Source organism: Lissotriton helveticus, chromosome 10 (genome assembly GCF_964261635.1).
Source record: "Lissotriton helveticus chromosome 10, aLisHel1.1, whole genome shotgun sequence".
Lineage (NCBI taxonomy): Eukaryota > Metazoa > Chordata > Amphibia > Caudata > Salamandridae > Lissotriton > Lissotriton helveticus.
In genome coordinates this window covers 14,551,745-14,565,873 of record NC_136071.1, presented here as the reverse complement: position 1 = coordinate 14,565,873, position 14,129 = coordinate 14,551,745, and the positions used below count along the sequence as shown (strand labels likewise).

The 14,129-nt window shown below is 58.9% G+C and overlaps 1 protein-coding gene across 1 annotated transcript in view; it reads left to right on the top strand.

Annotated features, from left to right (window-relative positions):
* HAUS7 (HAUS augmin like complex subunit 7) overlaps window positions 1-14,129 on the top strand; it is a 128,154-nt gene that overhangs the window by 104,704 nt on the left and 9,321 nt on the right. Inside the window, exons 7-8 of the mRNA XM_078664115.1 lie at window positions 2,078-2,168; window positions 10,419-10,631. Of these exons, the coding sequence (XP_078520241.1) occupies window positions 2,078-2,168; window positions 10,419-10,631 (304 nt within the window). The remainder of the gene's footprint in view (window positions 1-2,077; window positions 2,169-10,418; window positions 10,632-14,129) is intronic.

Genomic DNA, 14,129 nt, shown 5'->3' with positions numbered 1-14,129 from the left:
CACCCTTAGGCTTTCATCCCGATAGTGGTTTATCGGGGTAGTGTCTTGGTATACCCCTAGGATATCATCAGGGTAATGTCTTCGGGTCTCCACAGATCTACTCGCCCACTCGCTATGGTGAGTCAGATTTTATCCGGGCGAGCTACATTTAGGGCCTACTCGCCCCTTCTGGTGAGTTGACCAACGGGTGTTCTTTTCACTCACAAAGTGAAGGAGCAATAAAGATACCTTTAAGTCTTGTTTTTATCTTGTCACATTTATTCTGTGCTCAGCGACGGAGGAAAAGTCAGTTTACATCTACAATTACTTTTCTTTCTCTAACTGCAAAGTTCAAAGATTTTGTAAAGCAAGTGCGAGACCAAAGGCTGCAGGATGTCATGTTTTATTCTAACACATTTAAAAAGCGAACCGTACATACATTTCACTAGTTATGAAAGCCCTTGTCCTTTCATTCTGTGTGATGAAAACATATTTTAATAGGATGAAATCAAAACCGAACACTTTACTTGGCGATGTGCAAAGGATAAATATCTTTGCTGAAACCCAGTAAGTAAAACTGCATGAGAGTGGGAAGACTTCTGGTCATTTCAATGGAAAATGTGCTGGTTATAAATGACAGTGCAATACCGCCTCATGCTTTAGTAATATATTTATTAAAAGTGAGTTTTTAAAGAGGAACTGAGAAACATTCCAGCCCCTGTCCTGATGGCAATGCTATCAGTCAACTGCGAGGCAAGTCGGGGGTTGTATAGGTGGGCTAGAATCTTATTAAGCATGAAGCAAGCGTTTAGTCTTTGAAATCAGACAGAATCGGTTCTTTCGTACGGCAGGAATGCTGAACGCGCATATTGGAAGGTGCCCTCATATGTGATAGTGAAGAAAAAGGCGGTTCTGCAAAATAAAATTTTGCCTAGGATGACATAATGAGACGAGTTTACGGCTCGAGTACATTGCAGTTAGATTGAGTGGATTATTCAAGTTACTTGCCGTTGCAGGTCTAGTAACATGTTTACAATTTTTATCGAGGCTTGATCTTGGTTATACCCCTGAGGTATCATCAGGTAGTGTCTTTGTATACCCCAAGGGTAACATCAGGGTAGCATCTTAATATATCCATAGAGTGTCATTTGAGTAGTGTGTTGGTATGCCCCAAGGGTCTTATTTGGGTAGTGTGTTGGTATGCCCCAAGGGTGTTATTTGGGTAGTGTGTTGGTATGCCCCAAGGGTGTTATTTGGGTAGCGTGTTGGTATGCCCCAAGGGTGTTATTTGGGTAGCGTGTTGGTATGCCCCAAGGGTGTTATTTGGGTAGTGTGTTGGTATGCCCCAAGGGTGTTGTTGGTATGCCCCAAGGGTGTTATTTGGGTAGTGTGTTGGTATGCCCCAAGGGTGTTATTTGGGTAGTGTGTTGGTATGCCCCAAGGGTGTTATTTGGGTAGTGTGTTGGTATGCCCCAAGGGTCTTATTTGGGTAGCGTGTTGGTATGCCCCAAGGGTCTTATTTGGGTAGCATGTTGGTATGCCCCAAGGGTGTTATTTGGGCAGTGTGTTGGTATGCCCCAAGGGTTTTATTTGGGTAGTGTGTTGGTATGCCCCAAGGGTGTTATTTGGGTAGTGTGTTGGTATGCCCCAAGGGTGTTATTAGGATAGTTCCCATCAGGGTAGTTTCTTGGTCTATCCTTATGGTATTGTGACGGTAGTGTCACGGTAGTGTCTCATCAGACTGGTGTCTTGGTACCCCTTAAGGGTGCCGCCGCGGCAGTGGCGCATCAAGCTGGTTTCTTGGTATAACCTTAGGGTGTCGTCACGGTAGCATCTCATGAAGGTAGTTCCTTGGTATACCCTCAGGGTGTCATCGAGGTAGTGTCTCATCAGAGCAGTGTTTTGTTGTAACCCCCCAAGGTTGTCCTCAAGTGTACCCCAGAGCCATCCACAGAACATTTTCCCTGCAGGCCGCAGCCAGCTGTCCTCTCCAAACCTACGAATGTTGGCCTGTTAAGAGCGCCTTTTCACTCTCTAGAGGAGTTTGAAGCTCTGAGCAGTGAACATCACACTCCTTCCTTTTCTGTCTCCTCCTCAGGAATCATCTGCCTCCAACATCAAAAGATTTGGAAGACTCTCTGAAGCTGCTGAAGGAAACATCTGAGACTTTGGAGGAGTTGAAGGAGGAGGTGAGGAAAGGTCTGGGGGTGACTGAAGGGGATGGAGACGAGTCTGACCGATCAGGGGAGGGACGGATGAGACCTGAGGTACAGAGAAGGGACTGAATGAGAAACTGAGGCATCAAAGGGGCAAGGGGGGGACGCTAATGGAGATTTAAGAGACAGAGAAGGGGCTGGACGAGATGGTAATCAGCCTGGACACTGAAGGGTGAAGATGGAAAATGTGAATCGTCTGGGGAAAGTTAGTGACTGAATCAGTAATTCAGGAACCAGGGGAGAGGGTGGTGGTAAGGATCCACGGAGGAACTGAGTGACGAGGCCTCTCGCCTAAGAGGTCACTGAAGTTGAAGGTCTCTTGTCTCGGAGTTTACTAAAGCTGGAGACGAGGAATCCAGAAAAAATTGAAGTGCGAGTGGAGGAACCAAAGGCTGTACCCAGGGCGGAGGCCAGGGCGCAGCTGAGGGCGGAGGCCAGGGCGCAGCTGAGGGCGGAGGCCAGGGCGCAGCTGAGGGCGGAGTCAAAGGCGCCGCTGAGGGCGGAGGCCAGGGCGCCGCTGAGGGCGGAGGCCAGGGCGCCGCGGAGGGCGGAGTCCAGGGCGCAGCTGAGGGCGGAGGCCAGGGCGCCGCTGAGGGCGGAGGCCAGGGCGCCGCTGAGGGCGGAGGCCAGGGCGCCGCTGAGGGCGGAGGCCAGGGCGCCGCGGAGGGCGGAGTCCAGGGCGCAGCTGAGGGCGGAGTCCAGGGCGCAGCTGAGGGCGGAGTCCAGGGCGCAGCTGAGGGCGGAGTCCAGGGCGCAGCTGAGGGCGGAGTCCAGGGCGCAGCTGAGGGCGGAGTCCAGGGCGCAGCTGAGGGCGGAGTCCAGGGCGCAGCGGAGGGCGGAGTCCAGGGCGCAGCGGAGGGCGGAGGCCAGGGCGCAGCGGAGGGCGGAGGCCAGGGCGCCGCGGAGGGCGGAGGCCAGGGCGCAGCGGAGGGCGGAGGCCAGGGCGCAGCGGAGGGCGGAGGCCAGGGCGCCGCTGAGGGCGGAGGCCAGGGCGCCGCTGAGGGCGGGGGCCAGGGCGCCGCTGAGGGCGGAGTCAAGGGCGCCGCTGAGGGCGGAGTCAAGGGCGCCGCTGAGGGCGGAGTCAAGGGCGCCGCTGAGGGCGGAGTCAAGGGCGCCGCTGAGGGCGGAGGCAAGGGCGCAGCTGAGGGCGGAGGCAAGGGCGCAGCTGAGGCGGCGCAGCTGAGGGCGGAGGCAAGGGCGCAGCTGAGGGCGGAGGCAAGGGCGCAGCTGAGGGCGGAGGCAAGGGCGCAGCTGAGGGAGTCGAGGACGCAGCTGAGGGTGGAGGCAAGGGCGCCGCTGAGGGCGGAGGCCAGGGCGCAGCGGAGGGCGGAGTCAAGGGCGCAGCTGAGGGCGGAGTCAAGGGCGCAGTCAAGGGCGCAGCGGAGGGCGGAGGCCAGGGCGCAGCGGAGGGCGGAGGCCAGGGCGCCGCTGAGGGCGGAGGCCAGGGCGCCGCTGAGGGCGGAGGCCAGGGCGCCGCTGAGGGCGGAGGCCAGGGCGCCGCTGAGGGCGGAGGCCAGGGCGCCGCTGAGGGCGGAGGCCAGGGCGCCGCTGAGGGCGGAGGCAAGGGCGCCGCTGAGGGCGGAGGCCAGGGCGCAGCGGAGGGCGGAGGCCAGGGCGCCGCTGAGGGCGGAGCAGGGCGCAGCGGAGGGCGGAGTCAAGGGCGCAGCTGAGGGCGGAGTCAAGGGCGCAGTCAAGGGCGCAGCGGAGGGCGGAGGCCAGGGCGCAGCGGAGGGCGGAGGCCAGGGCGCCGCTGAGGGCGGAGGCCAGGGCGCCGCTGAGGGCGGAGGCCAGGGCGCCGCTGAGGGCGGAGGCCAGGGCGCCGCTGAGGGCGGAGGCCAGGGCGCCGCTGAGGGCGGAGGCCAGGGCGCCGCTGAGGGCGGAGGCCAGGGCGCCGCTGAGGGCGGAGGCAAGGGCGCCGCTGAGGGCGGAGGCAAGGGCGCCGCTGAGGGCGGAGGCAAGGGCGCCGCTGAGGGCGGAGGCCAGGGCGCAGCGGAGGGCGGAGGCCAGGGCGCCGCTGAGGGCGGAGGCCAGGGCGCCGCTGAGGGCGGAGTCAAGGGCGCCGCTGAGGGCGGAGTCAAGGGCGCCGCTGAGGGTGGAGTCAAGGGCGCAGCTGAGGGTGGAGTCAAGGGCGCAGTCAAGGGCGCAGCGGAGGGCGGAGGCCAGGGCGCAGCGGAGGGCGGAGGCCAGGGCGCCGCTGAGGGCGGAGGCCAGGGCGCCGCTGAGGGCGGAGGCCAGGGCGCCGCTGAGGGCGGAGGCCAGGGCGCCGCTGAGGGCGGAGGCCAGGGCGCCGCTGAGGGCGGAGGCCAGGGCGCCGCTGAGGGCGGAGGCCAGGGCGCCGCTGAGGGCGGAGGCAAGGGCGCCGCTGAGGGCGGAGGCAAGGGCGCCGCTGAGGGCGGAGGCAAGGGCGCCGCTGAGGGCGGAGGCCAGGGCGCAGCGGAGGGCGGAGGCCAGGGCGCAGCGGAGGGCGGAGGCCAGGGCGCAGCGGAGGGCGGAGGCCAGGGCGCCGCTGAGGGCGGAGGCCAGGGCGCCGCTGAGGGCGGAGGCCAGGGCGCCGCTGAGGGCGGAGTCAAGGGCGCCGCTGAGGGCGGAGTCAAGGGCGCCGCTGAGGGTGGAGTCAAGGGCGCAGCTGAGGGTGGAGTCAAGGGCGCCGCTGAGGGTGGAGTCAAGGGCGCCGCTGAGGGTGGAGGCCAGGGCGCCGCTGAGGGCGGAGGCCAGGGCGCCGCTGAGGGCGGAGGCAAGGGCGCCGCTGAGGGCGGAGGCAAGGGCGCCGCTGAGGGCGGAGGCAAGGGCGCCGCTGAGGGCGGAGGCCAGGGCGCAGCGGAGGGCGGAGGCCAGGGCGCAGCGGAGGGCGGAGGCCAGGGCGCAGCGGAGGGCGGAGGCCAGGGCGCCGCTGAGGGCGGAGTCAAGGGCGCCGCTGAGGGTGGAGTCAAGGGCGCAGCTGAGGGTGGAGTCAAGGGCGCCGCTGAGGGGGGAGTCAAGGGCGCCGCTGAGGGCGGAGGCCAGGGCGCCGCTGAGGGCGGAGGCCAGGGCGCCGCTGAGGGCGGAGGCAAGGGCGCCGCTGAGGGCGGAGGCAAGGGCGCCGCTGAGGGCGGAGGCAAGGGCGCCGCTGAGGGCGGAGGCAAGGGCGCCGCTGAGGGCGGAGGCCAGGGCGCAGCGGAGGGCGGAGGCCAGGGCGCAGCGGAGGGCGGAGGCCAGGGCGCAGCGGAGGGCGGAGGCCAGGGCGCCGCTGAGGGCGGAGGCCAGGGCGCCGCTGAGGGCGGAGGCCAGGGCGCCGCTGAGGGCGGAGGCCAGGGCGCCGCTGAGGGCGGAGTCAAGGGCGCCGCTGAGGGCGGAGTCAAGGGCGCCGCTGAGGGTGGAGTCAAGGGCGCAGCTGAGGGTGGAGTCAAGGGCGCCGCTGAGGGTGGAGTCAAGGGCGCCGCTGAGGGCGGAGGCAAGGGCGCCGCTGAGGGCGGAGGCCAGGGCGCAGCGGAGGGCGGAGGCCAGGGCGCAGCGGAGGGCGGAGGCCAGGGCGCAGCGGAGGGCGGAGGCCAGGGCGCCGCTGAGGGCGGAGTCAAGGGCGCCGCTGAGGGTGGAGTCAAGGGCGCAGCTGAGGGTGGAGTCAAGGGCGCCGCTGAGGGTGGAGTCAAGGGCGCCGCTGAGGGCGGAGGCCAGGGCGCCGCTGAGGGCGGAGGCCAGGGCGCCGCTGAGGGCGGAGGCCAGGGCGCCGCTGAGGGCGGAGGCAAGGGCGCCGCTGAGGGCGGAGGCCAGGGCGCCGCTGAGGGCGGAGGCCAGGGCGCAGCGGAGGGCGGAGGCCAGGGCGCAGCGGAGGGCGGAGGCCAGGGCGCAGCGGAGGGCGGAGGCCAGGGCGCCGCTGAGGGCGGAGGCCAGGGCGCAGCGGAGGGCGGAGTCAAGGGCGCAGCTGAGGGCGGAGTCAAGGGCGCAGTCAAGGGCGCAGCGGAGGGCGGAGGCCAGGGCGCAGCGGAGGGCGGAGGCCAGGGCGCCGCTGAGGGCGGAGGCCAGGGCGCCGCTGAGGGCGGAGGCCAGGGCGCCGCTGAGGGCGGAGGCCAGGGCGCCGCTGAGGGCGGAGGCCAGGGCGCCGCTGAGGGCGGAGGCCAGGGCGCCGCTGAGGGCGGAGGCCAGGGCGCCGCTGAGGGCGGAGGCAAGGGCGCCGCTGAGGGCGGAGGCAAGGGCGCCGCTGAGGGCGGAGGCAAGGGCGCCGCTGAGGGCGGAGGCCAGGGCGCAGCGGAGGGCGGAGGCCAGGGCGCAGCGGAGGGCGGAGGCCAGGGCGCAGCGGAGGGCGGAGGCCAGGGCGCCGCTGAGGGCGGAGGCCAGGGCGCCGCTGAGGGCGGAGGCCAGGGCGCCGCTGAGGGCGGAGTCAAGGGCGCCGCTGAGGGCGGAGTCAAGGGCGCCGCTGAGGGCGGAGTCAAGGGCGCAGCTGAGGGTGGAGTCAAGGGCGCCGCTGAGGGTGGAGTCAAGGGCGCCGCTGAGGGTGGAGTCAAGGGCGCAGCTGAGGGTGGAGTCAAGGGCGCAGCTGAGGGTGGAGTCAAGGGCGCAGCTGAGGGTGGAGTCAAGGGCGCCGCTGAGGGTGGAGTCAAGGTCGCCGCTGAGGGTGGAGTCAAGGGCGCAGCTGAGAGTGGAGTCAAGGGCGCAGCTGAGGGTGGAGTCAAGGGCGCAGCTGAGGGTGGAGTCAAGGGCGCAGCTGAGGGTGGAGTCAAGGGCGCAGCTGAGGGCGGAGGGAAGGGCGCAGCTGAGGGTGGCGGCAATGGAGTAGTGGAGGGTTGAGACCAGGTATCAGCTGAGGGTGGCTTGAGAGAGGGACTGGCCAGTATAGGATAGAAGGTGTAGCTGAGGCTCATAACGGAGGACACGAGTGATCTCGGAGGGGCTGATGTAGGATGTGAATGTCCTGGTCGCAGGAGGAGACACGTTGACTGATAAAGAAATGAAGAATATGAGAGACCCAGAAGGGGCAGAAGTAGTAAGCGAGGGCATTAAGTTGTTGATCATGGACCGAGAAGGGGAGCAGTAAGAGAGTTGGGTTCAGGCAGATGTAGGTAAAGGGGCCCTGGTGGAGAAGGTGCGCTGCCTGTGATCGACAGATGTGAGAGGGTAAGGGCGGGGCTGACAGTGGAGGTCAGCACCCTAGGAGTGACTGATGTAGGTGGAGAACATCATAGAGGCTGAAGTCTAGGTGAGGGACCCGAGGGAAAGGATGAGGGCCTAGGAGGGACTGATGTAGTTGGCGAGTGACCGTGGGAAGGCCCGATGAGTAACTGATGGTGTAAGTCAGGAACCAGGGGCAGCAGTAACAGGACTTCTGCTTCCTGTGGTGAGGGACCGGGAACAGGTGGGATGTAAGGTGAATTGTGACTAAAGTTTGAAATGGACGTATGACCCTATATCCTACCCACACCTCCCATGCATGGACAAGGAGAGCAGTCCAGGGAGCACCGGGGCGAAGCCGTGCACCTGGGGGCTGCAGATGCCTGGCGTGGCCCGGGGACACGTTTTCTGTAATGTTCCTGTTGAGCACTGAAGCTTTTTTCTAAAACCGGACAAGATGCTCTGGTCATCTTAGCTTCAAGGGAGAGGAGGGTGTTGCTTTCTGTACCTCAGAGAGAAGTTTGTTGTGAGGATGCTGGTGGGCGGGGCTTAACTCTGGAGGCGGTGGGGGAGGGGCAGGAGGTTCAGGCTGATGCTCCATGGGTGTAAGTTAGGGTAAGGTGTTAGCCTGGGTGCTTGGCTTTGCAGAAGCATGGGGTGCCAGGCACTGCCACTCATCTTCTAATAGCCACAGACACTTCTCTGTGAGCCAGTATTGAGTCCTTAAGTCTGCAATGTTTGTGACTAACATTGCACTTGGGAGGCACACACATGTAGTTGTAGCTCTGTTGAATGTAGGCGCATTATAAGAACAGAAATGTATAGCCGTGGCTTATTCAAGCAACAAGTCATTAGCAAAGTGACTTTCAAAAGAGGTAAACCGTTTTACATATTTAAATGCACTGGAGCGTACATGTGCAGCAAAATAAAGAATACTTGTGAGTTAATGTGGCTGAGCTTTTAACTAAGAAGTCAAACTGCGGTGCTGTCTGTCTAGGGAAGTAAAACTGGGATCATTACAAGCTGTTAGTAGTCCGGGAATTTATACTGAAATACAAGACCGTATCCTGAAGTTGGTGTGTGCTTGATTCCTCCTGGGGGAGGGTGTTGCAGCATTCTGGTTGTATAAAGCTGTCGGTCAGCACGGATACGAGCACCCCAGCGCCCTTGTCTGCAGACGGAGTTGCTGGTCTACCGCGTTGTGGTTGGGTGAGGGTTCGCGTTTGTAGTGATCTGGTCAGATGGGGGTGCAGGTCTGCAGCATTGTGGCTGTATATGGGTGATAGTATCCATGTTTGTGGTTGGATGACCATTCTCGTCCACAGAGTCCTGGTAGGTCTGGAGTGCTTGTCTGAGCGTTGTGGTCAGACGAGTGATAGTAAGCAGCGTTGCAGTTGTATGGGGATTGTCGCCTGGTGTTCTCTTTTCAGACGGGGTGCGGATCTCCAGCGTTGTGGTTGGATAGCGGCGATGGTATGCAGCATTGTGGTTGGATAATGGCGATGGTGTGCAGCATTGTGGTTGGATAGTGGAGATGGTATGCAGCATTGTGGTTGGATAGCGGCGATGGTACGCAGCATTCTGGTTGGATAGCGGCGATGGTACGCAGCATTCTGGTTGGATAGCGGCGATGGTACGCAGCATTGTGGTTGGATAGTGGCTAGTGTATGCAGCATTGTGGTTGGATAGCTGCAATGGTATGAAGCATTGTGGTTGGATAGTATCAATTGTACGCAGCATTGTGGTTGGATAGCAGCAATGGTACGCAGCATTGTGGTTGGACAGCGGCAATGGTACGCAGCATTGTGGTTGGATAGCTGCAATGGTATGCAGCATTGTGGTTGGACAGCGGCAATGGTACGCAGCATTGTGGTTGGATAGCGGCGATGGTACGCAGCATTGTGGTTGGATAGCGGCGATGGTATGCAGCATTGTGGTTGGATAGCTGCGATGGTACGCAGCATTGTGGTTGGATAGCGGCGATGGTACGCAGCATTGTGGTTGGATAGCGGCGATGGTACGCAGCATTGTGGTTGGACAGCGGCGATGGTACGCAGCATTGTGGTTGGATAGCTGCAATGGTATGCAGTATTGTGGTTGGACAGCGGCAATGGTATGCAGCATTGTGGTTGGATAGCGGCGATGGTATGCAGCTTTGTGGTTGGATAGCGGCGATGGTATGCAGCATTGTGGTTGGATAGTGGAGATGCTACGCAGCATTGTGGTTGAATAGCGGCGATGGTACGCCGCATTGTGGTTGGATAGTGGCGATGGTATGCAGCATTGTGGTTGGACAGCGGCAATGGTATGCAGCATTGTGGTTGGATAGCGGCGATGGTACGCAGCATTGTGGTTGGATAGCGGCGATGGTATGCAGCATTTCGGGTTGGATAGCGGCGATGGTACGCAGCATTGTGGTTGGATAAGGATTCTCATATGAGACAGTCAGGTCGGATTCAGGTGCTGGTCTCCAGCATTGTGGATACATAAGACTGCTAGTGTGCAGCATTGGGGTTTAATGAGGGTTTGTGCCCCCAATATTCTGGTCGGCTTGGGCTCCTGATCCACCCCGTTGTCATTGGGTGAGGGTGCTAGTATCCAGCTTGTTTGGATGAGAGCTCTTGTTTTCTGTATCGTGGTAGGTTTGGGTGGCACTGTGGTTGTATTATGGTCTTTTTCTGCAGTATTCTGGTATGGTTGCGGTGCTGGAGTGCGGCAGTGTGGACAGATCAGGATGATTGTCTGCAGCGTTGTGGTGGACGAGGGTCCACGTGTGCGGGCTTCTGCACGGATTAGAGTGGTGGCGCCCAACACTGTGGTTGGAAAAGGAGATAGTCTTCAAGGTGTGGTTGGATGAGGGTTCTCAACCGCTCTATTCTTGTAGGATTCAGGTGCTTGTCTGCAGGTGGGTGGTTAGACAACAGTGACAGTACGCCGCGTTGTGGTTGGATGAGTATTGTCGTCTGCAGGCTCCTGGTCGTACGGGGTCGCTGCTCTCTACTGCCCGGGCATGGAACCTGTGATTGATTGAAGAATTTGAGAGTCAAGAAAATATGATGATGGCAGTAGAAAGTTGTTTGCTGAGGGTTTTGAGCATAGTCTGTGTGTACTGAATGACCTCTGTACCTTCTCCTCTCTTAGTGTTCCTTCCTTGGACCTGATGCCCTGCCTGACGCAAGCACTGTGGTCCAGGCCCTGAAGCTCGCCGTGTCCGACTTTCTGATGTTAACAAGCACCTTCTCCCAGGTCTACGAGGATGAGTTTCAAACACACTGCAGCCGACCAACCCCACTGATCAGCGACTGCGGGACACTGTTTAAGTCTGTGCACTTGTCCCTGGGCGTCTGCAGCAAGGTAAGGATAGTGGCCAGAGCAAAGCTCTGTTAAGCCACCGCCTTTTCAGCAATTTCCTTCTCTTGTCAGGTTAAGAAGCAGGTAAGTACCTTACAGCTGAGTAGGTGCACTCAAGCCCAGTGCCAGCTCACAAGATCCCACTGACTCTGCTTTGTGTACCTATCAGCCCTGCACATCCCTGTGCGTATCGCCGCCAGGCGCTCCATTCATTGGAGGCGTGATTGCTATTCCACTTCCCACTTGGTTTGCTAGTTGCCCCTTATTTTACCCGATGTCCTCCTTTCAGCAGCAGGCCCACTCCTCTTCTGCCATCCCCAGCAAGATGGTCCCTCTCTCATTCAGCTTATAGCTGGTGCCAGGGAAGTGCCTCCCCAGAAAGAGAAACTATCAAATCCAAATGTGTGGGGGGGAAATATGGGGCAAGGCACGTGTCTAGCACAAGAATTGTACCATAGGGTAATGGCCGAAACCTTGCATAGGATAATTGCTGGACAAACTCCCACAGGCTCGATGGAGAATGATTGAATTTCTTTATATCATTTGTCTTCAGAGCTCCACACAGTAGTGGCTCTTGCAACAGTGGTTTTGATAGAACAGAACTCTCTGTGCTGAAGAAGGTGCCTGACCCCCTCCTCGTTCAACCAGGGCTGAAACATGTTCACAAATTAGACACGAAGGGTTCTTTGTGCAACTCTCTTGATTTTAACTTTTTGGCAGGAGGCATTATTAAATATGGCACTAACCCACACACGTACCATTTATAAGACCGTTCTAACGGTGTAACAAAAGAAGTGCACCCACTCACACGCACCACCCACCCTTAATGAGGAACCCCCTGCTGTTACCACCCAAGTCAGACGACCACTGCAGACAGAAGTACCAACGGAGGCTGCCCAGTGCTTGTTGAGGAATTACTAGGATAGCAAGGTTCATTATCCAGTGGTAACTCATGGAGGAAAGGAACGACTGGTGAAATAACCTCACTCTCCGTGGAACGTTTTCTTCTTTTCATATGTTGTTGAAATAAGTAAGTCCTGTCACAATTCTTTGATTTCTCTCTGTCACTTTCAGAGACATTAGGTTCAGAATCCGAGGCCTTAACTAGTGGGACAAGAACAAGGTAGTAGTATGTTCCAATGTAGCTGAGTAGCAGCTCTCTTCATAGATCAGCAAGCTATGTGGCCTAATGGCTAGAGCAATCGACCTCGAAGCTGGGGAACCGGGTTCGAGTCACGGCAGGGACGCTCAACATCCTGTGATTCTGGGCAAATCCCTTAATCTCCCCGTGGCTAGCAAAAATGAATGTGTCCTCATGTAACGCAACTGGTGCTCATGTAAGGTGCTCGGATGCCTTTGAGTCAAGTTCACATTATATAACCCCCCCCCCCCCTCACCCCCCCAAAAAATAAAACCCTGTGGCAGCCACTGGCCAGGTTAGGTTATCAGGCGGTCAGAGTCCAGTTTAGGTTCCATTCCTGGTTGTGTCTCAGACGGTCATTACTAGGCCAGGGCTGATCTATGATATGGACTCGTTCAGAAACACTGGGGTCCGGGTTTGCTTGTTTATATTGGCTGCCATTATTGTTGACCCCAGACATGCACAACATTTGTTGTGTTGCACGTCCACACTCGCTGCTGATCTCATTCACCTCCAGAACCGAGGGCAACCCACCCTCGCTCCCAGCGGCAGGAGGTGCATTCACCGCAGCAGATTCTGACCACCCATGACCGGTGTGTGCACCACCGTTTCCTCCAGGTGAGGAGGGCCGATAGGAGTGTCGAGCCCCCATAATGAAATCACTTGCGATCCTACACACCTGTGCAGGGGTGAGCAATGCCCAAGCGTGTCACAGCGGTGCTACAAGAATGTGGCTACAGAAGTGCTCCGGTCCCATCCTTTCACCGGTCCTATCCTCACGCCTCCAAATCTACTCCACCCGGGCAGAGCCGAACAAGGACCGATGCTGGGCCGCAGTGTATTTCCTGCTTTTGTCTGCTCTGAGGACCCCTCCTGGTCTCAATGTTACGATCCTCTGGTGGAATCCCAGCCCGCGATCTTGGTGAATTCAGTCTCGGGTAAACATCCTTGCACTGCACATGGTCCATGGGTCACTCTGCTCAAGTGCCAGCACTTCTGAAGCAGACGACCTGCGTCTACCGCTCCTTTCAAGCAGGATTCCATTAAACACCCTCCCAGTATTAGCCACACAGCACCGTAACTGTCAGTAGGAGCAGCTCTGTGCACCCTGCACCACGCATAGAGCTGTGGTTTCCTGCAGCCCGTCACACTTCGCTCTCCCAGGGGTCTCAGTATCAGGGATCAGTCTCTGGTTGAAGCTCTGTTCGCCGCATGAAGTTTCAGCCCTGCCAGTCCCTGGTGTGGTTTGCAGTAACCTCAATGGTTTCCATTACCAGGCTCTCTCTGCCCTTGTGGGGTGTCAGCATTGTGCTCTCCAAAGTGGGGTCTGTTGTTTGATGCACCTCTCCTGGATTCTCCTGTTGCCAGTGCTCTCCTACCCCTTATGCTCCCGTGTATGGTGTAGTTTCCTCTTGGCTTCCCGCCTTCCACAGTGTCTGCCCCTTGTGGGGTGTCAGCACAGCCTTCTCCTGTGTAATGTGGTTTGTCCAACACGCCATGAAATCCCCTGTCCCCATCTCGCAGACTCTGTGGGCCTTCCTGGCGTGTCAGCGCTTCCCTCCTCGGTATGACGTGGTTGTGGTATCTGCTCACTTCCGCGGTGTCTCCGGCTGTTGCAACGCAAATGTCCCCTGCATGATTCTGGCGCGCACTCCTACCCTGAGCCACTCATCTACACTTGAAACCGATATTGTGGCTTGTCATTGGCTCAAGTAACATACTAATGCAGAGTGTGAGCTGGGGCCTAGGCCTGTCCTTGGTATTGCGAAGGTCCATAACTAGTTTTGGGACCCGGAGGGGCACGCCAAAAGGAGCTATGGGATTATTGTCATGTCCGGGGTTGTTGGGTTGAAGCTGGGGTGGCAGCTTACCTGCGTTTAAGGAGTGAACGTCCTAAACATACCTGTTTCTGTCTCAGAAAGGAGTGCAACCTGCCAGTTCCACTCTAGTTGACTGTCGCACCTCTACCCTTGAGCTGACATTCCATGTGCATGTTTAAACATGTGTATATCATGTATGTGGGACACTCACATGACGAGGAGACTCTGTGTGCAATGTGAGCTGTTAGCTGGAATGAGAGGGATCCATTTTGGATCGCCCCTGGTTTAGCGTGGCGCAAGATGGAGGGCGGTGACAACGTCTGACGACAGTGGAAGTGTAACGCAGACTTCCTGTGGCTGGAAGATAACAACATTGAAGTTATGCAGAATGGAGACCGGGCTACCCTTAGAATTGCTGTGAGATCCTTTTAGCGAGGCATTGCTGATTGAGCTTTCCTGAGCACTGCCATTGGGTGGATGGGAGGGGTTTAGAGGTGAATCCGCATTCTGTTGTTAAACCTGAGGAGGTTTGTAGGCAGG